This window comes from Crocodylus porosus, unplaced genomic scaffold (genome assembly GCF_001723895.1).
Source record: "Crocodylus porosus isolate Cpor-Errol unplaced genomic scaffold, CroPor_comp1, whole genome shotgun sequence".
Lineage (NCBI taxonomy): Eukaryota > Metazoa > Chordata > Crocodylia > Crocodylidae > Crocodylus > Crocodylus porosus.
The window spans coordinates 146,516,967-146,531,281 of NW_017728906.1; the positions used below are offsets into that span (position 1 = coordinate 146,516,967).

At 44.8% G+C, this 14,315-nt stretch overlaps 2 protein-coding genes across 2 annotated transcripts in view; one reads left to right on the forward strand and one right to left on the reverse strand.

Moving 5' to 3' along the window:
• The window catches only part of ELF1 (E74 like ETS transcription factor 1), a 115,293-nt gene extending 115,132 nt beyond the window's left edge, over positions 1 to 161 (reverse strand). The window contains exon 1 of the mRNA XM_019529829.1: positions 94 to 161. The gene's annotated coding sequence lies outside the window, so the exon portion shown is untranslated. The remainder of the gene's footprint in view (positions 1 to 93) is intronic.
• Positions 162 to 207: 46 nt separating this feature from the next.
• WBP4 (WW domain binding protein 4) overlaps positions 208 to 14,315 on the forward strand; it is a 32,178-nt gene continuing 18,070 nt past the window's right edge. Inside the window, exons 1-6 of the mRNA XM_019529841.1 lie at positions 208 to 279; positions 6,361 to 6,433; positions 10,403 to 10,465; positions 10,548 to 10,671; positions 12,240 to 12,410; positions 13,772 to 13,827. Of these exons, the coding sequence (XP_019385386.1) occupies positions 278 to 279; positions 6,361 to 6,433; positions 10,403 to 10,465; positions 10,548 to 10,671; positions 12,240 to 12,410; positions 13,772 to 13,827 (489 nt within the window). The 5' untranslated portion in view covers positions 208 to 277. The remainder of the gene's footprint in view (positions 280 to 6,360; positions 6,434 to 10,402; positions 10,466 to 10,547; positions 10,672 to 12,239; positions 12,411 to 13,771; positions 13,828 to 14,315) is intronic.

Sequence of the window (14,315 nt, forward strand, 5' to 3'; positions counted from 1 at the left end):
ACGACACTGCCCCCCTCCCCCCGACTTCCCCGAGCGCCTGATTGGTCACGAGGGGCTCGCGAGCGACCTGTACCTCGCGCCGGGGCCACTCACCCGCTCGGCGTTGCCTCCGCGCGCGGCTCCCCCCAGAGCGCTCGCTCTCCCGGCGGGGGAGGCGGGAGGTGGGAGAGGAGGGAAGAGCGCGGATTGAGTCTTCTCGGCGCCCGTAGCTCGGCCCCCCCGCCCACGACAGGCCCAGTGCTGCCTCCGGCTCGGTCTGCAGGGCCCGCGCGCGGCAATGTGAGTGTGGGGCGGGCGCGCGGCGGGAGGGGACGTGCGCGGAGCCTAAGGCGGCCCCGGGGGTCACTCGGGTCCTGCAGAGCGCGGGGCCTCGGGGTCCTGGCGGGGCGCCGCCGTGGGGAGGGATCCTGGTTTTCTCTGATTTAAAATAAAATACTCACGATTTTCGGATTACAAAAGTAGCCCCGAATCCACATTTTTCCGTGATTTAAAATGAAACGCCACTATATATATTTATATTTCTTTCTCTGTATGAGTGGCGTTTCATTTTAGTCACAGAAAAATGTAGATTTGGGGTTACTTTTTTAAAATCTGAAAATTGGGTTTTGGGGTGGCTGTTGGTTTTTTTTTAATCGGAGAAAACCAGGATCCCTGCTGATGGGGCGTGTCGACCCTGAGGCTTTGCCTGGGAGGGCTTTTGGAGCTCTGTGCAGTGGAAAAAAGGCGCTCTCCTTTTCCTGGGGGCAAAGAAATGAGTGAAGAGGGTGGGACGGGGTGCCTCGAGGGTCCCTGATGATGCCTCAAGTCTCCAAAGCTCGACTTGTAGGATCAGAGAGGTGGGGCTGGAAGGGCTCTCAGGAGGTCTAGGCAGGTGGTTCTCAGCTTTTTCTGTACTCATTTTTGGGCTCATCTGTAAACAGCACTGGCTAGTCCTGACCCAGTGCCCTTCACTCTCGACTTGACCTCCAGTGTCTGGGGCAGGGAGGGGTGTGTGGGGCTGGGGGGGCCCCCTTAAGGAGCCCCTTGCAGGCTGGAGCTCTGCTAGCCTGTGAGGGAAAGGCCATGGTTTCCCATGTTGTTTTCCTTTGAAGGAGAATCCATTTTTAAAGTTTGTTCGTGACACTGCTATATATTCGTGCAGCTCACTTTGGGGTCGTGACCCACAGGTTGAGGAACACTGATCTAGTCCAGTCCATGCCTGAGGCAGGATCATCCTTGTCCAAACCATCCCATACAAACAGCTGGTCCCATGGGGGTGTGGAGGGAGACAGCCCAGGCTGTGGCAGGTGGCCAGTCCTGCTGCCCACCCCCCATGGAGTGCAGCCCTCTCTATCCCCACACGGTTCTCGGGCACGCTGGGAGCTGTAGTCCATGGGGCTTGGCAGCCTTCAGGACACGTAGCAGCCCCCATGGTGGCAGCTTGCTCTTACCCTCACTCTCCAGCTACATCAATTAGCATCTCCCCAGCCTGCCTTGCCCCCCTCTCCCCGTGTAAGGCAGTGTAAACAGCTGTAACAGGGAGCTGAGGCCTTCAACAGTTCACCTGAACTCTTTAAGTAGTCCTCCAGCCCAAATATTTCACCACTCCTGATCTAAACTGTACATAGGTCTATGTGGCACTAGTCTTGGCACCCTAACCTGACATGGGTAAAGTTGGGGAACCATAGCAGCAAATGTTCTGCTTCTACAACCACTACCATATATACATGAGTAGCAGCACTGTGCTGGCTACAGCTGTGATTAACTGGTCATTACCAGCATTATTCCTGGACATTGTGCACAGCTATCCTTTGGCCTGCCAGCCTTTGTTATGCTTCCTAATATAGGGCCAGGTAGTGCAGCTGGATCAGCATGAGCAAACTCCTGGGCCCCCTGTGATATGGCTTTGCTGACCTGCTTGCCGTTCTGCTCTCACATCAGGCCATGGGTGTTCATAGGGCCCTATGAAAATGTTTGATGTTGCTGAGCTGAGCTTGCAACATGAGGTATAAATCTGCTTACAGATTTATACAGGGGTTTACCAGCCTCAGTACTAAATTCCACTGTAGGTAGTGGGGTGGACCCGCTTGTGCAGATCATCTAACAGGGTTTGGGGTTCATGGTGGGAGTGGTATTCTTTGGATTGGTAGTAAGTAAAAAAAGGTGTCTATGACATGTGAGTAGCCCTACTCACCTTAATGAAAATACTCACAGACTAAATGTTTAACAGGTCCTTTTGAGGGGGCAGAATAAGAACTTTGAATTGTACAGGCTGTTGCAGGCAGAAACCTTGTTGTGATAGGAGCTAAGGCCCCGATTTGGCACAACAGAAATAAATACAAACAAAGAAATTAACATTGAAGTGTGATGTTCAGCTTGTAAAATCAGGCCTTTGGAAACCTGGAAAACTAGAAAAAGAACAGGCCTGTCACACCCCAAAGCTGGAGCGGGGGGTGGGGTGTGTTGGAGAATGTACGGTCTGGTCAGCGGCAGGAGCAAGTGCATTTTGTACACAATCCCACAGGTTAGGAACCATTTTACAATTGTGTAATATGCTGTGGCTCTGACACCTGGGGTGGGGGTGAGCATCCAGCCCAGCATGCCCTGCTGGGAATATTTTTTTACTTTTCTGATTTTCCTTACCCCCCAAACATGAGTTCATTATATGGTACATCAGTATCCTGCAGTTGGCCAAAGTCCGCAGTGTCCTTACTGGATTTGCAGTTGCAGGGGTATCAGGCAGGGAGGGAGTGTGCTTGGACTTACGCTTTTTGGTTTTGGGGGTAAGGACAGGAGGAGCCAGCATTTAGTAGAGAGCAAGAACACACCTGTGGTTAGAAAGATAGCTAACCACCAGAGGGAGTGATTAAAAAGTGCTAACAAAAGGGGAAAAATGGAAGGATGTGTACCTGTGTAGGCAGTTACAGCAGCTGTGGGAAGGAGATGGTGTTGAGAAGCATTGCAGTGTGGGATGCCTGAAGGCGGGCAATTACTTCGGGCAGAGGGCCGCTTACTGAGTTTTGGCAGGCCATTGAGGGCCACATGACAAACAGCCCAGGGCAGATTAATTAATTTTCTAAGTTTTTTAGGGGCCCTGCGGGCCAGATGCAATGGCTTGGCAGGCCACGTTTTGCCCACCCCTAGTCTAAACAGACCTGTGTCACTGGACACTTGGTGTTCACATAGTGACACCAAGTTCAGCCAGCTCAAAATAGCACTTGATTTTCCAAGTACATGTTTAAACTGTTCCAGGCATCTTAAACCGTTTTAGCCTGCTCCAGTTTGCCTGCCTGTCTGCCTGCTCCAGGTTTACAACACATGTAACCATTCTAAGTGTTGTGTGCCCATGCATTGAAAGGTTGTAGCTGTTAATTCTCTACTGAGCTTGTGTGAGCTATTTTCCCCTCCCCCAGAGGTTTTATAATTTGGCTGAATTCAGGCAGATTTTTCTTGGAAATGGCAAAAGATGCATCCTTAACACACCCCTCTGCCAAATTTCAAGCCCCTGTTCTAATATAGGAAACTGTTAGAAAATTATGGAAAACTTTTCTTTAAACATGCATGAAATGACTTAATTGTTCCTAAACCTTTTCTCAAAAATGGCTTAATGGGTTTGACTGAAATCGGGGCGAAGGGAGGGGGAGGGATAAGGATTAGCCTGGAGCAGAGGCAGAGAATTTCAGCCTGAACAAGTGAAAGCTACAAGTAATTGAAAACAGGAATAATAATGGAAAGAGTTAGGCTGCCTTACTAGTGCTTGGTGCTGCCAGCCTTATCTATGAATATTAAGAACTTTCACCTTTTTTATTACAATTAACATTGAGTTCTGTCTGTCTTATCAGAATTCTAGACTTCAGAATATTTATTGCAGTATTCAATATTGTGTTAATTTGCAGAATGTTGTCCCTTTCCGTTCCCTACCTCACTCAGCTTAGCATGGTCTGTGTACAGTAACAGAATAAAAACATCTGAAGTTCAAGGAATTCCAAGAAGCGCTTGGGTGATTGCTCAGGGAGCTATTTCCATGCAGTTTATATTAGTTCCTCCTTACAACCTCACCTTCGCCTTAAGGTGTTTTTTTTTAACTGGAAACTTTTAACATTGTTCATAACACTGAAGCTATTTTCACTGCTCTGTTACTTACTGCTGAGTATTGGTTATTTCATTGAAGACCAGTTCTGTATTCATACTTGTTTTACTCTTAACCCTCTGGATTCTACTTCTGAATTCTGTCACTGGGTATTATTTTGATGGCCTTTGTTTGAGGATGCAGTGTAACATAATAAATATTGCTGTTCTTGAAAACTGAATTACTGTACAGTGATACCCAAGTTAAGCAGTAGATAATTTTTCACCAAAACACAGCCCAGTATCCTGCTATGCTGTCACCAGTCTTTTGCAAGTGGACCTATCACAGTGTCTCCTGTGCTACCAGCTGTGTTCTAGTCACTGTATCAAGTTCTGAGTCTGTAACATTACTCTGTCTTCCAGGGGTATTTTGAATTCTTAGTCCAGTCTTCCCCATTCCTAAAACCAGTGCCTGCCATCTCAACACCATCCCTGCCACACTTGCCTGTACTTCTCTCTCCAGAGTCCCAACTAGGCACATGTAGGTATAAGATGGCAGGAAAGCAAGGAACACAGGCTTAGCAGAGGGTCAGCTAACCCTTAAATGGTGTTACAGAACTATGGATCTTTGCTAAAAACAGAAGTCCTGAGACACCCTCATCTGGTATGCTCTTACTGTATGAGTGAGTTATAGGTTAGAGAGAATCTGCTTTCTCCCTCCCTCCCTGCATATACTTCTGTGAGTGAGGGTGGTCTACTTCCCATCTCAGACGAGCATTCCCACTTAAGCACTGTATAGTTGCCCTTTTGTCAGGCTCAAACTGAGAAAATGATTCAGCATTTATACACGTGCTTCCAAAGGCACTTTAATTAGAGTCGCTCTTACAAGTGTCCCGTGCTGAAAGATGGCAGTGGGAGTGCTTTAACTAAAGTTTATTGAAACAAGCTGTAAAGCATTCCTGCTGTCATTTTTCAGTGCAGGGATGCTGATACACATGATACTGGAGTCTGTTAGAGCAGTGGTCTCCAAAGTGGCATGCATGCACGATGATCCATTGGGGTGTAGGAAGAAAATATTAGAACTTCTATTTATATAAATATACATATATTGGGGATGCGTGCTCAAAAATTTTTTACTGATGGGGTGCACGATCAAAAAAGTTTGGATTAATTGAGTCTGCTCCAATACACTGTAATTACAGCATGTTGGAGCAGGCTTGCTGCATGTGTATTAGGTGCCCATTGTTCCTAATTTGGGTCAGCAGTTGAAAGCCAGTGTTAATGGCCCTAGATTGCTCTGTGAGGACTTAACCAACAATAGACCATCAGTGAGGCTTCAAGTACCTTTTTTGGTAAGGTAACTATTGCCTTGTAGAAGGTCAGACTTTATTTTCAATGCACAGCAGAAAATGAAGATTATGGTACAAAATAGAATTTGTAATCTGGTACAAGCATGTTTTCACCTTGCCATATGCTCTTCTAAGGGTTTTGAGACAGAAAATTCTGTGCTGTCAGGGCTTTAGCCACACATACTTTGTGTAGTAAGCGCACATTCCTACAAATACCTCAGTACATGGTTAATTTTAAGTGGTGTGGATTTAGTACTCTTCTATATAGAGTTTTACGAGATCTCAAACACTGTGCTAAAATAGCCAAACGATTTTTATGAGAAACAAGAATTTTTGCAGGTGATATTTTTTTATTAGACAAACATTTGAATGCAGAAATTTTTTCTTCTGGGACCTTCATATTCTAGAAACAATTTTGCTTCTTGTCCCAAAACCTTTTGCATTACTTCTAATTGTCCAGATATTCCAGTTTCTCAAAATGCCATAGCACACGTGTTTAAGTTTCATATCGTCATTTGTGACCAAACTAGGCATTTACATTAAATTGCTAGTTTTACATTGAAAACAAGTAAAGGATACATTTTTATTGAAAATACAATGAACTGTGTATTCACCAAGCTTATGTATTCAGTAAGCGTACCTATAGTAGTTGTTAATTTCTGGCAGTGTTTGACGCTGTTTTACGTTAAAACTTAGGTTTGGTAGACATTTTTCAGGTCTTAAAGAAACAGGTTGAGTGTAAGCCAACACCCAAAAAACCATAGTAAAATTCATCAGTAAATTCATCAGGACCACTCCATCCAGTTCATAACAACTTATTTTAGAAGAAATGTTTTACCTGCAAAACTAAGCACCCTGACAAAGTTGTATTTGGTTTCCGATGTCAAAACAGTTGGGTTTGATTTTGTTTTTGGTTATGCCACACTCTTACTACCATGTCTTCTATTTTCTTTTCTTTCTTCAGGGCTGATTACTGGAAATCGCAACCAAAGAAATTCTGTGATTACTGCAAGTGCTGGATAGCAGACAACAGGCCTGTATGATGATCTCTCTGCTGCACATTATTAATTATGATTGAAACACTACGATTTTGAATGACATATGTTTTTTAAATAATTTTGAGTTTATTATGGTGTGAAAACTTAATTTGTTAGTCCTAAAGATAATTTTGCAAGCATTAACCCTTGCACTAGGAAAAATTAGAAGACTTTCAAGTTGGTTGCAAGCGACCAAAACACTGGCTTGCATCCATAGATGCTTCTCAAGCAAATCCTGGGACATCAGTCTCCCCTTGTACTCGGCCTTGGTGAGGGCACAGCTGGAGTACTGCATCCAGTTTTGGGCTCCACAATTCAAAAAGGATGTGGAGAAGCTTGAGAGAGTCCAGAGAAGAGCCACACGCATGATCAGAGGTCAGCAAAACAGACCTTACGACGACAGGCTGAGAGCCATGGGGCTCTTTAGCCTGGAAAAGCGCAGGCTTAGGGGTAATCTGATGGCCACCCATAAATTTATTGGGGGTGACCACCAGCATCTGGGGGAACATTTGTTCACCAGAGCACCCCAAGGGATGACGAGGTTGAACAGTCATAAACTACTACAAGACCGTTTCAGGCTGGACATAAGGAAGAAATTCTTTACTGTCCAAGCCCCCAAGGTCTGGAACAGCCTGCCATCGGAGGTGGTTCAAGCACCTACATTGAACACCTTCAGGAGTAAATTGGATGCTTATCTTGCTGGGATCCTATGACCCCAGCTGACTTCCTGCCCTTTGGGCAGGGGGCTGGACTCAATGATCTTCCGAGGTCCCTTCCAGCCCTAATGTCTATGAAATCTATGAAAGTTAAGGTTGTGGATGCTTCTCTGGTTCTCAGTGTAGGACTCCAGCTCTAGAATTTGATCCTACTTTCCTTATCTGCATGAATAAGGACTAGAGGATCTGGTCCTGTTCTTCAGGCTCCATAATTTGAATTTCCACATAGGAGCTTTGCCTACCAGCACATCTTCTAAAAGTGTACAGGGCTGGCTCTCAACCTCACCTCAGCAAACTGCAGGCCCACAGTTGGGTGGGTTGCTTGCTTTTAGCGATCCTTCTAAAGTTAGTGCTCCAAGCACTGAATGCCAAATTTGCATTGTGAGCTTGTACCTGGTGCTATGTGTGCAGAAATACCCAGAACCACTTTAGAGCCTTTGTGTTGGAGCAAGTGCACCAGCACCTGCAGTGTTACTTGATTCCTACAACCCCAGGAGCTCCCAGGTTTCTCAGGGCTTTTCTACTACATCCATCTCCATGAATATGCAGAGCTGCTCAACTTTTTCCGACTACCATGGTCCTAGTCTATCCCAGAAGCGTTTTGACGTCAAGGCATTCCAGTTATCCATATCCCGCTCCCAATCTCGATTTCTGCTCCAAGCCTCAGATACCTTCAAACTTTTAGGATAAGTACAAAGGTTCAAAAAGCCCAAGGCAGAATCAATTCAATCTTCACAAGTTAGTCTAAACTACATAGCTTGAACCAATAACAGACTGAACTGATGTTCAGTGTTTAGGTGGCCCAGCCAGGCAGGAGGCTGCACTGGTCCAGGCCTGGAGGTGTTTACGTGTATTCTCCAGGCCCCACCCCAACATGGCCAGCTGCCTAAGGCTGCTAAACCCAGCCCAGTAGCAGCCCAGATCTGATTGTCTCCTACCACCCCACACCGCTCCTGCTGTCAGCTGAAGGGAGGGGAGAGCCAGCAGAAAAATCCCCAGCCCCAGTCTCTGAGTGGGAGATGTGGAGTGGGACTGTACCACCTGACCCTGGCCCCCCAGCTGGGATCTGCCTGGCGCAGGAAAGCTTCCACTTGGAGGGCTTTTCACTGCCTCCTGCCCAGCCTGGCTACCAGGGCTCCAATCGGCTCAGCCTCACCCCCTCCCCAGCTTCCACCTGTGACAGTGGTGGGGGGATGCACACACCCAGCACCACTCCCTGTCTGGTCCTCAACCAGGGGTTTTCTGGTCCCTCGCAGCCCAGCTCACTGAGCTGGGATCAATTCAACCCCGCCCTCTCCCATCCTCTGCCTATGAGAGGTGGAGGGAAAACGCACCTGCCTAGCCAAGCGCTAGTCCCCCTCCAGTGGGTGTCTACCGGATGCAGTGGTAGGGAGTCCCTACCAGAGCCTTTGTGTTTCCCTGCAGCCAAGCTTACCAGGCTGGGATCAGCTCAGCCCTGCCCCCTCCCTAGCCCCTGCCTGTGAGAAGTTGGGGCTAGGGAGGAGAATGCATTGGTCCAGCTGGGTGCTGCCCCCCATCCCAGCCAGAGTCTGCCTGGTGCACAATGGGGAAGCCCCCACCAAAGGTTCTTCACTCCCCTGAAGCCCAGCTTGCTGAACTGGCACGGGTTCAGCTCCTCCCCACTCCCTGGTCCCCCACCTGCGGCTCAGGTGAGGAGGGAGCGGACTGGCCTGGCCTGGCATGAGCAGCATGGGGCAGTGAAAGCTGCTAATGGGGTCTTTTTGTAAACCTGCAGCTGGTAAGCCAGGCGAGGATCAGCGAGACAGGCTGCAGGAGAGTGAAAAGCCCCCAGTGGGGTCTTCCCCCACTCCGTGCCTGGCAGACTCTAGCTGTGGGAGCCCAGTGCCAGGCCTGTGCACCCCGCCCCCTGTTCCCCTCACAGGTTACAGGGGACAAGCAGAGGCTGTGGAGCAACAAAAAATTTCCAGTGAGGGCTTCCCCCTGCACTAGGGGGCTAGGGCCAAGTTAGTGTGTTCCCCCTGCTCCATCCCTCCACACAGGTGTGGGGCTAGAGAGGGGGTGAGGCTGTGCTAATGCCAACTCTGTTCGCCTGGCTGCTGTAGGGGCTAGAAGCCCCCACTGCTGGGGCTTTCCTTCTACTTCTTCTGTACAAATGGGGGCTTGGTGTTCCCTTGCCCTCCCATCCCACTGACCTGACAGGTGCTGGCAGGGAGCAGAGGCTTTAGTGCAGGGGTGGGCAAAATGTGGCCCGGGGGCCGGATGTGGCCCACCAGGCCATTCTATCTGGCCCATGGGACCCCTAAAAAATTTAGAAAATTAATATTTATCTTCCCTGAGCTGCCTGTCATGCAGCCCTCAATGGCTTGCCAAAACTCAGTAAGCGGCCCTCTGCCCAAAATAATTGCCCACCTCTGCTTTAGTGCCTCAGCTCTTTGATGGAGCAGACAGCACAGCCCAGGGCTGCAAAGCGTTCTGGGATGCGGGGGACTGTGAGTTAACTTGAATTGGAAAGGGATCTGGGACAGAAGTTCCATGTACCAGTTTAACCTAAATCAATTAAGTCTGATACTGCATCCAGCCAGGTTTATCTTAAACTGGTTTTGCCATTTTGAAACTGGTTTGTGTGCACTGAACTTCTGTTCTGTTACAGGTTTAAACCAGTTTCAGATCACTTAAACTGGTTTTGTGTGTAACTTCTGTCCCTAGCCTTAGGTCCTTTGGTGCTCTGTCGGCCTTACCAGAACCTGCCTGAGTACTGTAGTCACTATTCACTTAAAGTGTGTTGTGAACTTTGAAAGGCTTAGGAATGCAAACCTGAAAAGGAGGAGCAGGAATAAAGGTATGAAGCCTGGAAGCTGGAAAACCACAACATGTATAATTCCCAAACTAAACAAGTCTTTGTAATATGCATAAGTGTTTTATTCTTTATTTAAAAATCCAGAAAGAGACAATTTTGAAATTGGAATCCTTGTGACATACTGAATATCAGATATCACAATGCTAGATCTGAGTGTAATTTAATTTTCATACTAGCTAACGCTGGCATTTCTTATATGTTAAACTTTGACTTTCCTAAATTTTAAATGCTTAGAATTTTATTATAACTATGGTATGTTTGTAACAAATTTTACCTCTAAATTAGGTTAGATGTGCTCAGTCTTAACTTCAAGTTCACCATTTCTTTCTTGCATAGGTTACAAATGTAACACTGGCTTATGTAAATTACTTTTTCTTAATTTATATTTTAACTTACTTTTTTTTTCTCTTGAAGAGCATTGAATTTCATGAAAGGGGAAAGAACCATAAGGAAAATGTGGCAAAGAGAATTAGTGAGGTACATTTTGAATTTCTCCTTGTTTCCCTAAGGATTTAACTTTATTTCTTTTGTTATGGCCTTCACTTTTTTTCATTTGCAGATTAAAAAGAAAAGTTTGGAAAAGGCACAAGAGGAAGAAAAAATGTCAAAGGAATTTGCAGCAATGGAGGAAGCTGCACTGAAAGCATATGAAGAAGATTTAAAAAGGCTTGGAGTTAAGCCAGGTAGTTCTTATAGCTGCTAACAAGTTTAAGTAGGGGAAAAGGAATGTTGGGTGCATCTACACATTGTGCTGTGGCAATGTAGTGATGCAGTACATCACTGTATGACATGGTACAGGCACATAGTGATCACATGGGTCTACACGTGATTGCCAGCTATGGCAATATTGCAGCAAGCTCCCCAGTTATAGCATGCCACTATGGCAGGGGTGGGCAAAATGCAGCCTATGGGCCAGATGTGGCCCGCCAGGCCATTCTATCCAGCCCGCAGGGCCCCTAAAAAATTTAGAAAAGTAATAGTTATTTGCCCCCGGCTGCCTGTCATACAGCCCTTGATGAGTTGCCAAAACTCAGTAAGTGGCCCTTCGCCCAAAATAATTGCCCACGTCTGTGCTACAGTGACATAACAATGAAATTTAACCATGTGGTGCAATAACCACCCCTACTGTGCTATGCTTTAGTACTTCCAAAAGGCACCGTAGCAGTGTCACCATATGGCAACATGTAGACATGTCCATAGAGTAGTATATTTTTTAACTATTTTTGCAGGAACTGTAGGACTGTCTCCCCACTGGAACAAAGATTTATAATTTACCACTAGTCGAAACTGAAGTGCAAACAGAGCTCAGATGCATTTATCATCATACTTTCCAACTTTTTGGACAATCCATTTTCGGAGTTGAAATTTAAAAAAAGTGGTAACAAAAATTGCCTAAGTATTAACGATATTACATCTTCTAAGCACTCTACAGCCCAATAACATAGCATGCAGTGGTTTAGCGTGTGTTCAACTTTTGCCAGTAGAAGCAAAGTCCCTTGTGAATAGTGGAGCTTTCAATCACCAGTCAACTTTGAGCCAATTTTTTTCATCAAATCTTCTTCGCCTCTTACAGTTTAGTAAGTGCATTTCTTCATTTACCATGAGGATAAGGTACCTATTTTTCATTTACCATAAGGATAAGGTACCTAACAGTCCTGTTAGGGTGAGGTCCCAGTGGAGACTTTCTCCTTTATAACTCTTCCAGCCTCTACAGACCCAGGGTTCAATAGGCCTGAAGCAGTCCTTCAGTTTAATTTTTTTTTTTTTTTTTTTTGCATGTATGTTTCTTTAGAGATATAACTAACAAGTTTTGTGCTCCGAGCAAAACCCTGCTGGAGGTGGGGTTGGAGATGAGGGGAAAGAGATGTCAGTTTTACTTGCCCTGAGGGCTCAAAGACTGTTGTTGCCTTGTTGCTTTCTTCAGGCACTCAAATACTGTTGCTGATAGGGTGGAGCTACTGTTGCAGCAGCAAAGACTCCTGTATAGGAACTGCCATTCCAACACCCCTTCCAAGTTGGCACCCGGGTCTCGTGCTTGTCTGTCCCTAGTTACACTACTGGTTTCTCATGCATATAATCAGACTGCCTTGCAATAGTAAAATCTTGCTAAAAATTAAAGGCTTCTTTAATGTAATACTGTGAAAGAAGAAACTGCTTTAAACTAACAGCTATCTGCAGCATGCAGAATGCTCAATATGCAGTATGTAAATTCTGATAATTACTCTTTAAAGAGGGTGTTGGTTTCTTTAAGAGTCCATAGGTCCCAGCTCCACACAAACTAAACAAGTGGAAAAGAAAGAAAAGAAGGAAAAGAAAAAAAAAAAAGGAGTCACCTCAAAAATGTCATCAGGAGACACAAAGGAGTGGGTACGAGGATTTTCTCCTGAAGGTTACACATATTACTACAATACAATTACAGGAGGTGAGTATGGGCCAGATGCAACTATTTTGTTTAAAATGGAATTCTCTATATTTCCTTATTCTTCTCCTCTTCTGATGCTTATAGATAATTAACAATTACCCATGTTTTCAACAGTCTTGATAGAATAAATTAATTAATCTTATAATTCTGTGAAAACATCCAGGATTTAAAATCAGCCTTATTGATATTTGTTATTAATAAAGAAGTAGTGGCAGAAATCATGGACACTCTTAGAAATTCTTAACCCCCTACAAAGTTTAAATGCACAGAAAGGATTGTTTTTATTCTCCCAACAGTTAATTAGAATCCCCAATATCAGGATTCATCTACGTAGTAGAAAATTTTTGGAGCATAAATGGTATATTGAGTGGATGAGATTAGATCTTTTGATTATTGTGTTTCATGTTTACATTTGCAAGATTGCCACATTAGGGGGGCGGGGTGAGGTGTAACATGTTGATAGGACTTTAATGGGTTTTTTTGGTTTTGAATTTAGTATTTGTAGCTGTCGTTTGCCTTAAAGTAGGGCTGTCCAGTTGGTGGTCCATGGGCCACATGTGGCCCCAAGGTGTGAATCTGAGGCTGTGGCCCCCAGCCATTCAATAGTTGGACAGTTCTGCTTTAGAGCTTTGGAGAGATCCTCTGTTATGACTCAGTAGGTGTATTACAAACTATTTCTTGCAATTGCAGGGACTGGCATTGGTGACCTTCTGTATGCTTTCTGGTTGATCTGTTTTTCAGTTTCAGCTGGCCTGTGCTCTCAAAAGAAAATGTCCTAAATTACCATAACTGTAATAACTACATATCAATCATAATGTAACAGAACGTTGTTTTTTGAACTAGGGTACATGTTATCCCTGTGGTTGTGTAGTGAACTTCTAGCAGGTTGAAGGAATGGATGGGGAGAGGGAAGGAAGTAAAAGAAAAAATGAAGATCAACTCTACAGAATTTCCTAGGTTGTTGGAGGGCTTGCTTCTTTTGTTATCGCAAGATAGAATTACTTTTTCTATATCCCTGGAGTGCAGCAAAAACTGTAACAAATTTAAAAGGTTTATGCAACCTAAAGAAGTTTGGGAATCACTGTAATAGCAATCTGGAAGACTTAACAGGGCAGGTTCTCATGCTCTTACTCCACAACTAGTCTTATACACTTCATTGGGACTGCTCTTGGTTTACTATTCAGTATGGGTAAGAGCATCACAATCTTATCTAATGTAATTCTTTCTAGATGTCCAGTACATATATTACTCATGCATGTGTGTGTACACATCTGCATTATACTCTTTTAAACTATTTCTTTGAAAGGTTAATAATAAAAATGGGCAAAAATAATTGATAAATGAAATATTTTTGTTCTAAGAATCCCAGTGGGAGAAGCCTGAAGGATTCCCAGACAACCCCCAGAACTCTCAAACGGTAATTACACAGCATTATTAGTACTTTTCTTTACTTCTAGGATTTACTTCAGAAAGATTCTTGTAACCTAATTGTCTCGTCTACCATGCATCTATTATTTTTAATACCAAATCTAACCTGTTTGTATTTTGGAGATTAGAAAAATGCATTGTGGTTTCAGTACATAAAATAGCAAAAGCTAAGCTAGTGTTAAAAGTACGCTTTCACTATAAATCACTGTTTTTAATAACTGATAAGTGTGTGTATCTATACATTTCTCTATATCACGATATATACACACACACACACACACACATATATTTCTATGTTACTGTATACTGTATATAGATAGATACACACATACACGCCCACACAGGGCTTGGTCCTTGGACTGGTGCTGTTCAACATCTTCATTAGCAACTTGGACGAGGGTGTGGAGAGCACCCTGTTCAAGTTCGCTGATGACACCAAGCTGCGGGGTAAAGTGAATACACCGGCAGGCAGGGACC